At 30.7% G+C, this 18,966-nt stretch overlaps 1 protein-coding gene across 2 annotated transcripts in view; it reads right to left on the bottom strand.

Annotated features, from left to right (window-relative positions):
* Window positions 1–18,966, bottom strand: part of LOC111049130 — a 55,488-nt gene that overhangs the window by 9,804 nt on the left and 26,718 nt on the right. The window contains exons 2-4 of one of the 2 annotated variants that reach the window (XM_022335137.2): window positions 17,589–17,780; window positions 12,110–12,154; window positions 919–1,059 (exon numbers count right to left, since the gene is read on the bottom strand). In XM_022335137.2, coding sequence (XP_022190829.1) covers window positions 919–1,059; window positions 12,110–12,154; window positions 17,589–17,780 — 378 coding nt within the window. The remainder of the gene's footprint in view (window positions 1–918; window positions 1,060–12,109; window positions 12,155–17,588; window positions 17,781–18,966) is intronic. The other variant, XM_022335138.2, reaches the window with a different exon arrangement.

Genomic DNA, 18,966 nt, shown 5'->3' on the forward strand with positions numbered 1-18,966 from the left:
CATTTTCAAAATTATCAAACAAACAAACAGAGATTTGAGCAACCAGGCATCTACAAATTAAAATGTAATGATTGTAGTAAACTGTATATCGGACAGACTGGACGTGACTTTCAGACAAGATACAAAGAGCACATCAGAGCCATTAATAAACCACATAGCCACTCAAACTTTGCTGACCATATTATATCCACAAACCACACATACACAGACATCGCCACCAATCTTGAAATCCTCCATATCTCTCAAAAAAGCAGAAAACTCAATGTATTAGAACAATACGAAATCTACAACCACACAAAACAGTTTCCCAACAGTCTCCTAAATGATCAAATAAATTTCTCTTCCCACACACTCTTTGACAAAATAGTCCAAAGTTCAAAAATACCGCCGCACTAAATATCCACCAACCCAACCCCCACCACAACCTATTCCACCACCTTCATCCCTTACCACACATAGCCTTGTCATCTGAGTGAATTCCCACAGTCTGATGATGACCAACAACAGGTCGAAACGATCGTCACTATACATAAAGTAAGTGCATTTTCACTTCAAAAGTTTTTTAAAATTCAAGTTTAATTTTAATAGTGAAAAAGTATGGATATACAACAGATAAATTTAAAATTGTCAACCACTTTTTATTATTATAAATTATTCATATTTTTTTATTATATAAAATTATAATATATACAAAACCAGGTTTTGTGGCTTTACCAGCCACATCTTCAGCTGTTTGTTTACAACTACTGCAGTTGTTTGTTTATAGTAGTTGTAAACAAACAGCTGAAGATGTGGCTGGTGAAGCCACGAAACCTGGTTTCTGTATATATTATAATAATAAAAAGTGGTTTACAACTTCAAATTAGTGTTTTCACATATATATGACTTATTCTATTTTATTTTAGATTATTTACTGACCGTTACAATATCCTTCAACCTCTAGCCAGCCGGGCATGCAGTAGCACATTCTCTGGTTGATGTTGACTGTGGCATTGGGGTTGATGATACACTCGGCGCCTTCAAGGCATTCATTGTCCGAATTGCATGGCGTCCGCAGAGCTAAACGCAACATTGGAAAACAACAAAACAATTTAATTAGTTTTGCAACTTAACATTCACTTTCAACAAGCTGCAGCATAAAATCCACTTTCAACAAGTTGCACGGCGTCCTCAGAGCTGAACGCCACAATCAAAACAAATTACATTTTAATTAGTTGCAAGATAACATTCACTTTCAACAAGTTTCAACATAAAGTTTCACTTTCATCAAGTTGCACGGAGTCCTCAGAGCTAAACGCCACAATCGAAAACAAAATACATTTTAATTAGTTGCAAGATAACATTCACTTTCAACAAGTTGCAACATAACATTCACTTTCAACAAGTTGCACGACGTCCTCAGAGCTAAACGCAAAAATAGAAAACAACAGAACATCTTAATTAGTTGCAACTTAGAGTCATTTTCAACAGTTTTCATAGAAAGCAACTCTTTGCACTTTATATAGAGGTCCACGTTATAATGACAGTGATTAGCAATGGTATCGCTATCCTTGTCCATCATTCAACAATAGCGCTATATCTCTTTCTCGCTTCGCTCTGTTGCCATATCGTCTTTTAACAATGTAGAATTAATAAAATATTTAATCTTAGTTCATTTAAAATATAATTTCTTGCTTAATAGAATATAATTGATTATTTTAAACGATCGAACTGTTGATATTCAACCAATAAACCTAGTATCAGCTACAGTCTATAGAAGGCATTGACAAGACCGAGGATAGGCAACGTTTTTCTCCTATCTTTCTCCACTGCCATTATAACGTGGACCTCACTATAGTGTTCAAAAATCCAACCCATGAACCAAACTGTACTTTTTACTGACAACAATTAATTAATTGCGAGTGAAAAAAATTCACATAAAGCAATTTTTTCACTCCATAGTGTTCAGAAACCCCACCCACAAACCAAACTGTACTTTTTTTTTACTGACAACAAGTGAAAAGAAAAATTTACATAAAGCATTTTTTTTCACTCCATAGTGTTTAGAAACCCAGCCCACAAACCAAACTGTACTTTTTACTAACAACTGTATAACAAGTGAAAAGAAAAAATTTACATTAAGCAATTTTTTGCATTTTATAGTGTTCAGAGACTCAAACCCCAAAACCAAACTGTATAGGTGTTTTAATTATAAATAACAGTACGGTAGGCTAGTTACAATTGAGAAGAAACATTTACAAAGAGCAATTTTTTTGCACTCAAAACCCAAACCAAACTGTACTTTCTATTAATAACAGTATAATTACAATTGGAAAGAGAAATTCACAGAAAGCAATATTTTGTACTCTATATAGGGCCGGTTTCTGAGCTCGGGATTTAGCTAAGTTCTAGACTTGAAACAGCTGGAGTCAGAAAATTGGCTTTCCAAAACGGGGTGTAGTCGCAGTAAATAGTTGCAGCAAAATAAATCTTTATTTTCTGATTTCTATAATATTGGAAACGTTTATCCTCGACGAAATGAAACAATCCTAAATAATTCAAAATAGCTGAAGCTTTACACTATTTTCTCTTTATATCATTTTGTGTTCAATTTTATAGTTTTTCGAAATTTAATTTAAATGCGACTTTGACAATGACTACGACTACGCCCCGTTTTGGAAAGCCAATTTTCTTCAACTCCAGTTCTCAATTTAATTTACTCCAGTTTTAAATTTTGTTACTCCAATTTTCTTACTAGCTGTTCAAAGTCTAGAACTTAGCTAAATCTCGAGCTCGGAAATTGGCCCATAGTGTTCCTAAAACCCAAATCCCAAACCAAACTGTACTTTTCATTAATAACGGTATAATTACAATTTAAAAGAAAACACACACATCTCTTGCATTCTAGTGTTGAGCTATCTACACCTTTCAACTGTATACCTCCATTATATGCTTTACAGGCTACTTCTTGTGAAAACAAGACATACAGTAATGAAGTCCACGTTATCAAACTATACAACAAACTGATGTAATAATGAATCAAATTTTTTATGAGTTTTATCTGCATATTTATATAAATTTTAACAATGTAGGATTCGTTGACATAAGAATTCAATATCATCTTCTTATGTTTACCTATTATTTTAGCTATAGATTGACTGTACTTGGTTTTTTATAGCTACAAATAAATTATAGCTTCAACCATTCTTGTTTCCTTGGCTTCAAAAAATAGCATTAATACAGACCATCATTCCCGTACTTTATTATAATAATTATTATACTAGGTTCTAGGTATACTTATCATGCTATTTTTAGTGGAACAAACAAAGATAAATTGTTCACGGTAATCTACCTATAGCCTATTAAATAATATTTGAAACGATACCTATATGATTTCTATACAATGTTATAGAAAAAAGATTGGAAAAATAATATAAAGCTACATAGAGGTGTATTATATAATACCTCAGGCCTATATAAAAGATTAAGATGGTATATGATACTTTCTACAGGATGAGGGACTAATGTATGTGTTTAAAATAGGGATTTTAAATCAATAACTTATTACAAAAAAAAACTTTTTTTCCCAATGTGTAATGATATAAGAAATTTGGATATTTGTGACTGTTCAAAAAGTTTTGATAGTTTTCTGCATAAATATAATTTCAATTTTGGAGTCACTCAATAATAAAAAAATGGTAGATAAAGTTTGGAGGAGAAATTTTTTTCTTTCATAAAAATAATTATATTTATGTTATTATATAGGTTTGTCTATCTATTTTTTTAAAATTCTTCATTTTGATAACCAACCATATAGCATTGCTTTATCAGTCTTTTACACGTCTAGCAAAAAAATTGAGACATTTCCTGGTGAAATTAATTTGATTTTATTCTATTTTGAAGGATTATGCATCTACAAGAGGACATATTCGGATTCCTCACAGCAAGAAGCATAAGAAGGCGTAGAGGATGATGTTATTATTTATCCCCAAAAAAATTGAGGAAAATAATGTACTGAACAATTTTTGTTTTCTAATATATTTGAGGGGTCATATCTCCTGAACGAGGAAAAATTTTGCTTATCGGTTTGCAGGAACGGATTCTTCGGATCAAGGAGCATAAGGAGGCATAGTTGTTAATGATATTATTTCCCTCGAAAAAAAATGTACTGAACAATTTGCCTTTCAAATTTGTATTTAAGCGATCATATCTCCTGAACGGGAGAAAATTATTTTTCTAATCGGTTTGCAGATTCGGATTTCTTGCATCAAGGAGCATGAGAAGGCAGAGTTGATAATGATATTATTTTCCTCGAAAAATGAGAAAAATTACTGTCCAATTTACCTTTTCCATTTATATTTGAGGGATCATATCTCCTGAACGGGGAAGATTTTCGCTAATCCGTTTGCAAATTCGGATCTCTCGCATCCAGAACCATAAGAAGGCAGAGCTGATAATGATATTATCTCTTCCGAAAAAATGAGAAAAATAATGTACTGACCAATTTGAATTTCTCAATATATTTATGGGGTTATATATCCTGAACTGGTATGATTTTTTCTAATCGGTTTGCAGATTGGGATTCCTCGCATCGAGGAGCATAAAGAGGCATAGTTGATAATGATATTATCTCTTCCGAAAAAATAAGAAAAATAATGTAGCCTAATTGCATTTTTCAGTATATTTAAGGAGTCATATCCCCTAAACGGGGAAGAATTTTGCTAATCTGTTTGCAGATTCGGATTCCTCGCATCGAGGAGCATAAGAAGGAATACTAGTTAATAATAATATTATCTCTCCCGAGAAAATGAGAAAAATAATGTACCGTACTGACCAATTTGACTTCAAAAAGTAGCATTAATACAAGCTATCATTTCCTTTCCTCAGTTTAATAGTTACTACATTAGGTGTAGGCCTAATTATTATATTATTTTTAGTGAAAAGAACCATGATAAATTATTCACGGTACTCTACCTCTACTCAATAGCTAAATACGATATACAGTTTGTTAAAACTCCACAGTATTTTTAAGAAAAATATATTAGAAAAACAATAGACTTATTTAAGTCTACATAAGAATGTATTAGGTTACACGAGATTTATGGCAAGATATTTATCTCGAGCCACTCCCGTGTTTCGGATGGACACGTTAAGCCGTCGGTCCCGGCTGCCTAAAAAGCATTCGTTAGGTCATGTCAGAGGCCCTGAAATTGATCAGTTGCGACCTGAAAACTCTGACACCAGACCTGAGCCAGCCAGGTCACTCGATATTATTATAATGGGAAGTACAGCCCAAAACTATTTCATTCCTGAATTTTTAAAATATATAATATCTCATAATGTAGGTTCATTTTGTTGACTTCTACCATAGAGAAACAATAGCATAAGTAGATATCCCATGGTATAGGGCGTCACTCGATATTATTATTATTATTACACGAGATTAAGATGGTATTTGATACTTTCTACAGGATGAGCGACTAAATGTATCTGTTTAAAATAGGGATACAAAAATCAATAATTTATTAAAAAAAATTCTCACTTCTTCTGTCTACACAGAGATACTTTATTGCCCAATGTGTAATGAGATGAGAAATTTGGATATCTGTGACTGTTCAAAGAATAATTTTCTCCATAAATCTTATTTTAATTATGGTGGCACTCAATGATAACAAAATGGTAGGAAAAATTAGTAGAAGTTTTTCATCTTTAATAAGAAATTTGGACTGTTGTATAAATTAGAATTGGTACCGTTTTGGGCGGAAGCCTGTGGTACTTTTCTGTAAGTTGTGTATTCCTAAATGATTAAATAAAACGATGATATTAATGCCATTACATAGATTTTTCCATCTATTTTGTTTTAATTTTGATAACCATATAGCATTGCTTCATCAGTCTATTGCACGTCTTACAAAAGAATTGAGACATTTCCTGGTGAAATTAATTTGTTGATTTTATTCTATTTTAAGGACTACGGATCACATTAAGCCACCTTTACACCAGAGTTGATAACTCTGAAAATTATTGTTGCCAATTTCTTAAAAAACACACAAACATTTAACTTGTTTTCTACAGACAAAATGACAAATTTTTTGAAGAAAACTTTTTTGTGAACAATAATTTGTTGACAACTCTGGTCTAAAGAATTTTGCTTGAGCCCATGATATTGTTTTGTTATGAGTATTAGCTTTTGATTTATTTATGAGATTCATTTTTGAGATATGAGATTTATTCATGAGCGGGGAGGGGGAAGAATGAAGATTCTTCCTCAATCAAACATAGCTTTACTAATTTGACACCAACTATCAACAGGATAAAAATTGATAAATTGTTAAAAATTGGATTTATTCATGAGTATAAGCTCGTGGGGAGGGGGAAGATTGAAGATTCTTCCTCAGTCAAACATCGCTTTACTAATTTGACATCAACTATCAACAGGATAAAAATTGATAAATTTTGTTAAAAATTGGTAACATGATTTATTAAATGCGTTTATACCTACTGTTAAGGCTAATTCCATAAAAAATTGACATCCATTGGTTTTTTTATTTGCTACCGATTCATTCATAGAGTTACTACTGTTCTAGACTTCTAGACTTTTAGAAAATTGTAAGATATATTTTATAATACTGTAGAATAGAGGCAATAAGAGTTGACTTATACATATGTACGGGATAGGAAATTCACGATTGACCAATCATGACGTCTGAACTACTCAACTGATTAACTTGAAATTTTGAATATAGATTCTGAATTCACCGAGGATGGTATATCGGCTTATTATAAATTCTTCAAGATTTCAGTACCGTAGGTCAAGTTTTTAAATCAAAACTGTAAACTTTAAAACTAAATTTGTTTTAATCAGAACTGATTAACTTGTAATTTTGTATATAGATTTTAATTTACCGTGGATGCTTAGGCCTATTTTAAATTCTTCAAGATTTCAGTAGGTCAAGTTTTTAAACCAAAACTGTAAACTTCAAACTAAACTTGTTTTAATCAAAACTGATTAACTTGTAATTTTGCATATAGATTCTGAATTTACCGAGGATGGTAATCGGCTTATTATAAATTCTTCAAGATTTCAGTAGGTCAAGTTTTTAAACCAAAACTGTAAACTTCAAACTAAACTTGTTTTAATCAAAACTGATTAACTTATAATTTTGCATATAGATTTTAATTTACCGTGGATGCTTAGGCCTATTTCAAATTCTTCAAGATTTCAGTAGGTCGAGTTTTGAGTTTGTCAAGTTTTCAATCAGACCCTTGCAGAGCACGGGTTACCTGCTAGTTATGAAAATTAAATTGATAAAGTGTTGCCAGCATTAAAATATCAGGTATTTTTATTTTATTGCCAGTTTTATTTCTGTAATAAAAACGTCAAGTTTGCGTGTCTCATTTTATGTGTGTGTGAGTACCTTTGCGTCTGACTGGTTTCCTAAGCGAAGGCCTGAATATTGTTGGAACATGTGAGGACAGCTTTGTCGATTGGGTATTTGTTTCTTCGTGATGTGGTCGAAATAGTGGTTTGTCCATTATTTGGTCGTAATTATTTTCCTCCCATGTTCTTGTTGACATCTGTTCTATCCAGGATGCTTGCACACAGCATAACAATACATTATTGAAATAATCAACAGAGTTTTCATTGAAAATACCCTAGCAAGTTATATATGGAAGAGTTTACACCAACTTCTATCCTGCAAGAATTTATTTTGGGAAAGTGAATGTAATAAGAACAACGATAATTTTCATTATGTAGGTAGTTTATAACTTTGCTGTAGTTTAGACACTGGGTATCTTTGTAAATATTTAAAAAACACTTTTCATAATGAAATGAGGAATGCATTCCAATCATGAGGAGAGGAGCTTCATCATTCACTATATATAGTAAATAGTGAGTGATGTGATAAGAACATCATTTTCATTATTTATTTATAACTTTGTTGTGGTTTACACACTGTGTATCTTTTTAAATATTGAAAAAACACTTTTTTATGATGAAATAACGATTGCATTTCACTCCTGAGGAGGAAGTTCATCAGCCTCTATGAAGTAAATAGCAAGTGATGTAAATGAGTATACAGCAATCAACTTTCATGCTGTGAGAATTAACAATTATTATTAAACGAAAATCCCAATTAAGGCTGTGCAAAGGCTAAAAATAAACTTTCTACTCGTGATATTTTTCCAAGTTTTTCGATTTGTATATCATCAGGCTATCAAAATGAAAAAGTTTTCTCAGGAAAACATTTTTTCCCGATAATTACTTTTTGAGATATGAGCGCCTGAAGTTTGAATTTTTGGGACAGAACATTTCAAATTCGGTAAGATATAAATCCATGAGATTTAGAGGATGGATTCTTCATGGTATTGTTGATCTATTGAAACAAACATTTTCTGAAAATATCAATTTTTGAAAAAGTTATTCAATTTATCATAAATAGCTCAACTAGAAGTTATTTTTGGTTATCTTTAGTAAATTGAATAATTATTTCAAAAATAAATATTTTCATAAAATTTTTGTTTTACTAGATCAACAATACCATGAAGAATCTATCCTCTAAATCACATGGATTTATCTCTTACCGAATTTGAAATGTTCTATCCCAAAAATTTAATCTTTAGGCGCTCATATCTCAAAAAGTAATTATCAGAAAAAAAAATTCCTGAGAAAACTTTTTCATTTTGATAGCTCGATGATATACAAATGGAAAAACTTTGAATAATATCACGAGTAGAAAGTTTATTTTTATCCTTTGCACAGCCTTAAATGATGTAGCCTACCTAAATCACCCTGAAGACTTCTGCTACTTCAAATATTGACAACAGTGTAAACAGCTAGATGGAAATATTTGCAGTAGCAGAAGTCTTCGGGGTGATTTACAGCATTGAATTTGGATTTTCGTTTAATAATAATTCTCAATTCATTAGAATTTGAGAAATTGCAATATCTCAGTAATTCTATCTGTGAGAATTCCTTTTTTGTAAAAATAAAGGTAGGCCTAATAACAACACCATTTTACTCATGTAGATAGTTAGATGTACACCAATCAACTCTCATCTTGTGAGAATTCTCTTCATAAGAGGGGAGGTGATAAATGCGTTTGTCATATTTTCGTGAAATCAAAAGACTGGGAACAAGGAAGAAAAATTGAAGCAAAGTTATATGGAAGGGTTTACACTATCCAATCAACTTTACCATGTAGTAAGAATCATTATGTTGTATTTTTTGTATTTTTTTTAAACTTGGAATAAGGAAGAGGTATTGGAACAGCTTTGGTCCCCAAAACCAGTTTTTTTGCATCTCCTTGCATTATATTCAATGTATATGAATAAATAAGTTAGAAAGATAATAATTGTCAAACCTTTTGTATTTTTTATTAACAAGTAACCAATATTTGTTGTTATACCATGATCATTCTCATCAAACTCATAGATATCAGTCTCAGATCTCAATAATTAAGATATATCATGTCTAGCATAGATTCTGAGGCTTTCACATTATATGTGATTCTCACATTGGTTATTTGAAGAATTAATTGATATCTTAAAGGGAAGGTGATTTAATGCGTTTGTCGTATTTTTTTAAATCAAAAGACTGGGAACAAGAAAGACAAAATGAGTTAATTTTAATGGTAGCCTACTCTATTTTCTTTCAATTTATTAGAAGGATTTCATTGTAATATGCATAATTATATACCGGTACCCTGACTCTTGAATATCTCACGTTCACAGTGTAGGCTATTATTAGAGATCAGTGTTTATAAGTCAGTATTCTATTCAAACGTCTAACTTTCTTTACAGATGAGGTATATAAGAATAATTTTTTGTTGTATACGGTATTCAGTTAAATGGCAGCTATCAAAATGTTGATAAGAAAAATAAATGATTCAAAACATTTTTTCCTGTTCAATCGTTAAAAAAGAAATCTGCAATAAATTTCAAGCATGTTGGTGCACATTGAAGCTCCTCTCTTGGCCCTGCGACAAAAATTCAAAATTTCATGGGTTAGATTGATTTGTATTCAATTAATAAACGATATTCAATTAGAATATTTCAAGTTCCATGTTTCATAAATAAGACATCAAAAGCTGTTATCAAAAATTTAATGTGTGCACGTGAGAGCAGATGAAATGTGTATAAGAGGAGCAGTTTTTTTTGTAACAATGGAAAATTTTGAAAGATTTGATTTCCTGTCACGTTTAAATTGAGGGAGAGCATACCGTACATGATGAAATGTAATTTAAAGTTTGTTATGATTGTAAAATTATGGAATTATGTTAATGAGGATAAATTTCTGAAACGGACAGATCTGATCTGAGGAGAAAGCGATTATGTTTAATTTGAATAATAATTTTATCTCCTGATTGATCCATCAACATTAATAATTTTATGGAAGAGATCGACGTAGTTGGAAATCAAAATGAACTAATACAATTACAAATAAATTACAAAAATAACCGGTTAATGTCTCAATTATTTTTGCGTTTGATTAATAATCACTACGGTAATTTTTATGAAGGATAAATTTAAAAAACTGAAAATTAGGTACTTATAAATTCTATTTCATATAATAGTTTGATCATTAGTATTAGATCTATACGATTTTTACTATAATTTCAACGAATAGACCACATTTTGGAATAGTCCTATATAAATATCATACCGTAATTATTGTCTTTCTCTTTAGGGCTACTTTTGAATAATAAAAAAATTAGAGTACCCTTATAATAATAATAATAATTATTTGTGACGAAATAATCTCTAAAAAGGGTACTCTGATTTATATTTTTATTTATTTATCATATCGTAATTATTTTTCAAAGTGATACACACGCTTCCATTTAGATAACTTATCTATTATTTTTGCAAATAGGATGACTTGTACCGGTAGTCTAATATAAATCTGTAAGTGATGATCGGTTCAATAATCGTAGTTTAACTTTTAATAACTCCTTTTAACTTGGTTAAATCCTAATCCTAGTTAAACTTTTAATAAATTTCTTATCAAACTGTAGTAAAAATGAATTTCATAAGGAAAACTTTGTTGTCATGCCACTCATCCCATGAATTATTTATATCTTAATAAAGTTATTTATCCCATAGCTATTTTGTTGAACTACGGTAACTGAAATAAATATCAGATTTTATGTTTTGTCAGAAATACGAATATTAAAACTGATTTGAGATCTCATGTATTTTTTGATCGAACTGAATCACCATAAATGGTGATAAATTTAAGGTTTAAAATAATAACTTACTACAAGTGAAACCCACAAATTTTCGAAGAATAATAGTTCTAATAGTTTAGTTTATTCCTGTAGGCTATTCTATATTAGTTAGGAGATTTCCTCATGTTTATGAACTATATTGGTTATATATATTATTTCTTATACTCCTTGTAGTAAGCAATAATGAAAATGTGAAACATATAAGATAAAATTAATACTATTAACTATTTATTACTTTGTAATTGTATTACTATAAGACTTTGTCAATTAGCTATATTGATCTACAGTAAAAAGTATTTATTTATTTGGCTGCTTCAATATCCAACTATCATCATTTCGGACCAATTTTTATGGTAGAATATTTTTTGTTTTTGAATATAATGAAATTCTATGTTCATATCTAAAGTATCTTGAGTCAATTTTTCTGAAATAACGGCATGTTTCTGTTCTGATATCATGGTTTAAAGCATTGATCCCCGGTTGCACAAAAGCCTGTTGAATTTTAATCATGATTAAATGCCACAAGATCAATCAGAGATGGCTTTTTTGAAAAGAAGAAAAACTTCTCCGATCTCATTATTCTTGTGGCATTTAATCACAGTTGAAATTTAACGGGATTTTTTGCAACCAGCCCCAAGTCACAGTGCCGGTTGCACAACAGCCTGTTAAATTTCAACCGTGATTTATTCCACGAGAGAAGCCGTCTTTTCAAAAACGTCTTCTCTGATTGGTTCTCGTGAAATTAATCACAGTTAAAATTCAATATGCTTTTGTGTAACCGGCTCCAAGTCTCAGTATTGTAGTTTTCCTATCAAGATGTTATTTTAATCCAAGATTAAATTGATAAACCTTGGTTAAAGTGTTAGTTGACATTGTTTAGAGGAACTTGATTAACCAACCTTTATTTGGCTTCCTGTTTCCAAATGGCACATAGCCTCGTGTATCTGAGCAAAAAATTCATAATTATGAGATTTCGGGGTTTTATAAAGATGCTCAATAGCCATAATCGAATTAGAAATAAAGGCGGTGTTACTGCATTCTTGTATCAGTTTTATTTATTGTAGCAAATTCAGAAGCTCATGCAGTTTGTAATAAATACTGAGTGAATTTATCAGCCCCGTACTTCAGTCACGTAGAAGCGTTTTGCTGTGTTTCAATGCAAAAATGACGACATTAGCCTATCAAAGAAAAGAAGTTAGCTTTATTCCATGCAAACGCGAAGCAAAAATATGTAAGGTGTTCCGATAAAACAGTAACGTTTATCATAAATATATACTGTTCATTTGATATGAAAGCAAGTAGAGGTACCGTAAGCTTGAATAAGAAGCATGGTTTTTTTATTAAAAGCGAATGTAGATAAATACTAAGAATGGAAGTAAAACGGCCTCATGTTAACAATGATTTAGTATCAAGCCACAGTTAAATATAGGCATTGAAATACTCATTCCTCATGCTTGAAAGCCTTAACATTCTCTGATGCAAGAGGAACAAAAAAATATTATAGGTACTAGAATAATTTATGAAAATTAATTTTCATTAATTTGGAATAGTTCATAAAAACTAATTTCTATTAATTTAGAATAATTCAGTATATACGTTTGTATTGTAAAACAGGTCTTCAAACTATCGTTATAAAATGACCTAAACTGTGTCGTATTCTTGTTTTTTTTTTAATTACAGGTCTGAGTACCATGATATGTTTTTTTAGTAATTTATTAATTCGATTTCTACGTCATAATGGAATTATTCCATCTTTGATTATATTATGATAATGAATGAATCTCTTTTGTTTCAGGAATAAAAGAAAGTGTTCTATCAACACCACGATATTTTCCAAATCGTTAAGATATCTTACAGTACCTACGAATAAAGATATTTCAAATTTCCAGTCGGTTTTATGTTAACTCAAGCAGATTACTGTCGACTACATTCTATTATTACTGTTTACTGTTACTTATTACTTTTTTGGAAGTGAAAGTGTAAGGACGGCACAGTATGAGAGATTAATATATAATTAAATTCATTTAAAATCTTACTAGTTCCATCAATTTCAATAAATTTAATTCCTAAATATTATAATTCAGTCTGGTAGAAAAATGATCATAACACCACGCGAATTGGAACATCTATTTTTTATTAACAGAACCTTAATAAGAAAAACTCTGTATAAAAAAAATTTATGCTTCATTCGTAGTATTCTATAATATTTATATCAATAAATTTCCAGTATCGTACATCGAACCATGAGAAAAGATAGCTCAAATTAATGTTAGTATATTTTCTTCATAATTGAATCAATCATAAGAATTTGATGTTATAAAATATTGACAGGTAGAAATACAGTTTAGAAATAGCCCATTTCATGCGGTTTCCTTAGTTGTAGGGTATTTACAATATATTTACACAATATAATACCACAGTATAGCCTATTATAAAAACAATTATATACAAATGAGTATTTTATGTATTAGTAACTTATACATCTCAGTTTATTTTTAATAGCAACAAAAATATTTGGAATAACATACTAATAAATTTGTCTTAAACTCCATTATAAAGCATTATTTAAAGCCAAAATGCTTTCTCATAGTACCATGCTATCTAAATCCTTGAAAAGGATTTACTGTATCAATATTATAAACTTAAACAATCTTTTACACCAAGAAATTATATCAGAATATTTTTAAAAACCAAAATGGTATTGTAAAGCTACATGCCTTAAAGCTATCATATTTACAGTCAAGCATAACACAAGAATTACAAATTAAAGTCACTTTATTCACAAAATATTTTTACATTCTTCCAATAAAAATACAAGAAAAATGCATTGAGTTATATAGAGTTTACACAAATATTTATTAAAATTATTGCACTTGGTATTTAAAAGTGGTTCTATAGTTTCATATCTCAAGAATTTTCTATATAAAATTATTGATTTTGTTGCTAACTTATTTTGATGCCGCAAAATTTTGTATTATATTTACAGGAAAAAATCCAGTACAAAATTGATTAGAAGATTCCAACAAAATATATTCAAACAGTTCAATAACCATCACAATATTTCTGTCTTTGTAATTCTCCTGACACTACTTGTTGAGATAAACTTTGTATGCTTGATATCGGCCTACCTTAAACTCTATTTACAATTATAATAATTAAGATAATACATAAATTTCCCATCCAACTTAACGGCACATTAAATATTTTTTAGGTTTTGTAGCAAAGAGTTTAAAAATTTAATAATTTGAATGAAAATAGGAATTTTTTAGTAGAGAACTTTTGAAACAAAAATAAATGCTTGTATTGTCTCAAGAGGATATAATAAAATAAAATAGAATGACTGCCTTTATTTTTGACCTAGGAGGGCGAAGTTAGGGAACAGACGGCCCTCTCTTACACTTTTAACCCTCCACGAGGAACAAAGATTCATTGGTAAATGAGAGTATATAAAAAGCTTCAGTTTTCCGCTAAATATTAGCCTAATTATATGGAATATATGATTGAATACTGTAATGCTCAAACAATCCCGTTAATAAGACAGGCAACTTGTAAAAGTACAATTACAGTAATAGATGATAGATATAATAAAATTTGTTAAAATCAATCTTATTCTTTTAAATCACAAAAATCAAGAAATTAAGATTTCAAATAATTACCTAGGCTATATTGGATCCTATATTTGATAGAAAACTGATGGGGAAAATGTAGGACCGAATAATAAAATTAGAACACAATATAGGTAGTTGTTATTCAAATATTGCTTTGTTATCATCTAGCTCCGAAATTCCAATGAACAAATTTATGTACAGGATTCATGGATTAATAAGTTGAAAAATCATATCTTAAATTACAATACTATAATAATTGAGTTTGAAAAATATGTACAACAATACAATTATCATTTATCAGCAGCATTCAATTAATGGAAACTTTCGATCATATTTACAACAATTTTCTCCTTATAACTAAAAATTTTTATCAATAATATGTAGCTTATTTGACATTATTTTATACCATGTGTTGCTCGGAAGAGTGTATGTACAGTTTTGTAAGTAAGAATGGTGTATTTACAATTTTGTTGTCAGTGCCAGATTATTCAACCTTCGTGCAATAGTCAAACCGCAATCATGGTTCGATTCACACACAAAGTGGCAACTTGTAAAACGTGTGGAGGTAGTAGATTCTGTTATCGTTGTAGCAATGGCTGATGCTAGGAGTTAGGACTTATAGGAACTATACCTATATACTTATAGGAGATATATGCCTTTATAGAAACGTTGCCTGTTCACTTTTCTTTTATTTACACTTGAGAATGGCCCTTGAAGAGTTGAAACTAGTTATGTTTTTTTTATAATAAAAGTATACTTGATAATTTTCATCAATAACTACACCTGCTATAGTTGCACTATAAATATGATTAATTGTAGTTCACAGTCTGTATGTAAGTTATTGTCTTACATCCATATTAAATATTCATCCACAATGTGGATGTCATATTATACTACTCAAAAGCTCGTGAAATAAAATCATAGATGAGCCTATATTTTCCTTGCTTTTGATGCTTGTGCTACTTTACTTGTTAGTATTTTGCGACAAGCCTTATCAATGGTGTCAAATTAGCATTATGAATCAGCCTTATCCAATAATCTGAACAATTAATTAACAATAGCCTACTATTGAGGGAATGTTGTAGAAAAATATATTAGAAGACTATTTTAGAAAGTAAGAATATTATCCAGCTTTATACCTTCCTATTTTCCTTTTTTATGATATATCTTACTTCTTTATTGTATGGAATGTAGAACTTTGTACCTATACTTGATCTTGAGTACGGTACCTAGGTCTATGTAGTGTGCTGTATTTGTAAATGGAAATTGCTGATATACTGCGTTTATTTCAAATGCTAATGGATTAATAATTATTGATAAACGAAATTCTAAACTAAATGCTGTGAATCATTGTAAAATTTACAGCATTTAATCTGGAATTTCGTTTAATTTCGTTGTATTTGTGTTATTTGTTATGTAGCCTACCGTATCGCTATTGTCAAGCAGCTTGGTATTTTTACTAAGACAGATAAATGAATTGAATCGAAAAAATGAACTAATTTAGAATGTATCTCACTTTTCCTATTATCTATCTTCCATTCTTATACTTTACTTTACAATAGTATGATTTGTTATTGTGTTGTATCGAGTGTTTTCTTTCATGGTCTATCTTTTACTTGTTATTATCCATCTTCCTACTGCATGATTTGTGATGATTGTGTTGTAGGCCTGACATGGCAAATGAATGGATTGCGAATATAATTTGATTCCAGCGTATTTAGTACACAGTAATAGTTATTTGTATATCTAGAGTGAAAAGTGCTGTTTTTTCTCCCTGAGGGAAAAGTTTGAAGTTTTCCTGAGGGAGAAAAAACATTTTTCACTCATGATATACACAACATTTTTCCTCCACCTACATTTTTATGAAAAATGCTAATAAAATAATTTTTAAAAACGTATGTGACCAAACAATGTGTTACAACATAATCTAAAAAGTAAACAGAAACAGCTGGCTTGTAATCACAGTTCTCCTCCGACAGCACTATCTGTCGGCTAAAGTTGTAACAACAATGACAGCCAAAACTACAGCTATGATGAAGTTCCCGTTTCAAATTTGATTAGTTAATAAGTAATATTCGTTGGCTGATATTTTGAATAACATGGAATAGAAGAAAAAAATATATACATTTTTTTTAGTATAATGATATGAAGTTTGTAATAATAATTTCAGCACACAAACATAAATTTTATATATCGATCAAATGTCTGGTTAAGGTATTGAATTTAGTTGGTTTAATGACTACTCTATATGCTTCCTCATCTGAGATTAGACCTTCTGACCTATTCCAAATGTACGTTTTTAAAATAAAGATGCTTCCCATGTTATTTAAATGGAGTCACTTTTACTCCCTAGGGAGTTTTTCTGTTTTTTAGTACCGAGAGCGAAAAAGTGACACTTTAGTATCATGTCTCAGGGGGTAAAGTAAGTACTTTTGACAGTAGGTGGAGGAAAATTATATTTTTGCGAGTACGGTACCTAAATTGAATGTGAATTTAATCCAATTCCAGCGTAGGCCTATATGGTATATGGAACCACAGATAGAATAGGTAATAATTACTAAGTCCTCTCTGATGGAACACAACCATTGCCACTTATGGCGAGTTAATTAAATTTCGATTTCTGAATTATTTGGGTTAGATCTTCTTGGGATGAAACACAAACATTTCTGCTTATGGAGATTTACCTAATTAAATTTGGATTTCTGAATTATTTGGTTTTGATCTTCCTGGGATGGAGCGCACAGCCATTGCTACGTTTGGGTGGCGATACCTCTAGGTCTGGCCGAGCAAGCTCCGTTGACGGGCAGCGCGTTGTCCATGCAGAGACACACGGCACGCGTGCCGCTGCCATCGCTTGCACCTGTACTCGTACTCAGCACCCGGCACTCGGTGTATTGAATGAGCTCGCAGTCCAGCTGGGTGCTGCACTCTGTGATGCCGGCTGCACCCACCACAATGCCCGCTAGAACACGCAACGCAACCCTGCTTTATAGTCAGGTTCACGTTATAATGGCAATGGAGAAAGATAGGTCAATTGTCTTTTTTCTTTAGGGCTACTCTTGAATATGAATAAAAATAGAAATCCAAGTACCTAAGCCCTTTTCCTGATTATGGCATCATAAAGTCGAAAAATTTTATGAGTTAACAATTTCAAAAAGGGTACCACCCTTAAGCTGCGTTTACACCAAAGTTATTAACAAAATGTTATAACTTAATCCTTATAAATTCTATCAGATTGGACTGATTAAGTCAGAATATTTTTAAATTAATGATATTCCCATATTGCTAAACACCAATCTGGAAACGTTGCGGAGCTAGTAAAGGATAGTGCTATCTGCTTTGTCGAATGATAGACAAGGATAGCAAATGCTGCAATTATAACGTGGACCTGACTATAGTTATACACAACACCAACTGTCATATAACAGGAGTGCTTTGGAATTATGTCCTTCTGTTGAATAGAAATAATTTAAATTTGGGCTAGCAACTGTTTTTCTCTCCAATATTGTAATGTGTAAGAACGAATAAATATGAATGTAGGCCTCAATGTACCGTATATTGTTAGTATTTGTTTATAAAATAGAATTATAGTGCCCTGCTCATTGAAAATAAAAGATTAAGAATATAAATTATAACAACTATATAGTTTCAGTGTTAACACCCTCTACAGGTTATGAAATAAATTTCAAATAAAAAATGATAATAATTTTGGTTCATATGAAATTTATGTTATAACCGGAAGATGGTGTGAACACTAAAACTAGTTGTTATACAGGGTTATCATAAAAGAATGGTGCGGTTTCGAACATTGTTTAAAGAAAAACCAAATTACTTACATTTAATGTTTTTTATTCACCTAATTTGTCGTCTGAAACAGTTTTTTTACATGATTAATAACTTTCAATAAGTGCGCCCTTAGTCGCTCGACAAATGTCCAAACGATAATAAATTTCTCTCTTAACATTCGATAACATTTCTTCGATTATGGCTGTCATTGGTTCTCTAATCCTGTTTTAAAGTGGTTCAGTTCGCAATTTCTTGTGAATAAACAATGTTTTTGATGTAAATTTACAAGAAAAAATCTACCTGAACCACTTAAAAACAGGATTAATGAAGCAATGACAACCATAACCAATGAAATGTTAGCG

The sequence above is a fragment of the Nilaparvata lugens genome, chromosome 4, assembly GCF_014356525.2.
Source record: "Nilaparvata lugens isolate BPH chromosome 4, ASM1435652v1, whole genome shotgun sequence".
Classification (NCBI taxonomy): domain Eukaryota; kingdom Metazoa; phylum Arthropoda; class Insecta; order Hemiptera; family Delphacidae; genus Nilaparvata; species Nilaparvata lugens.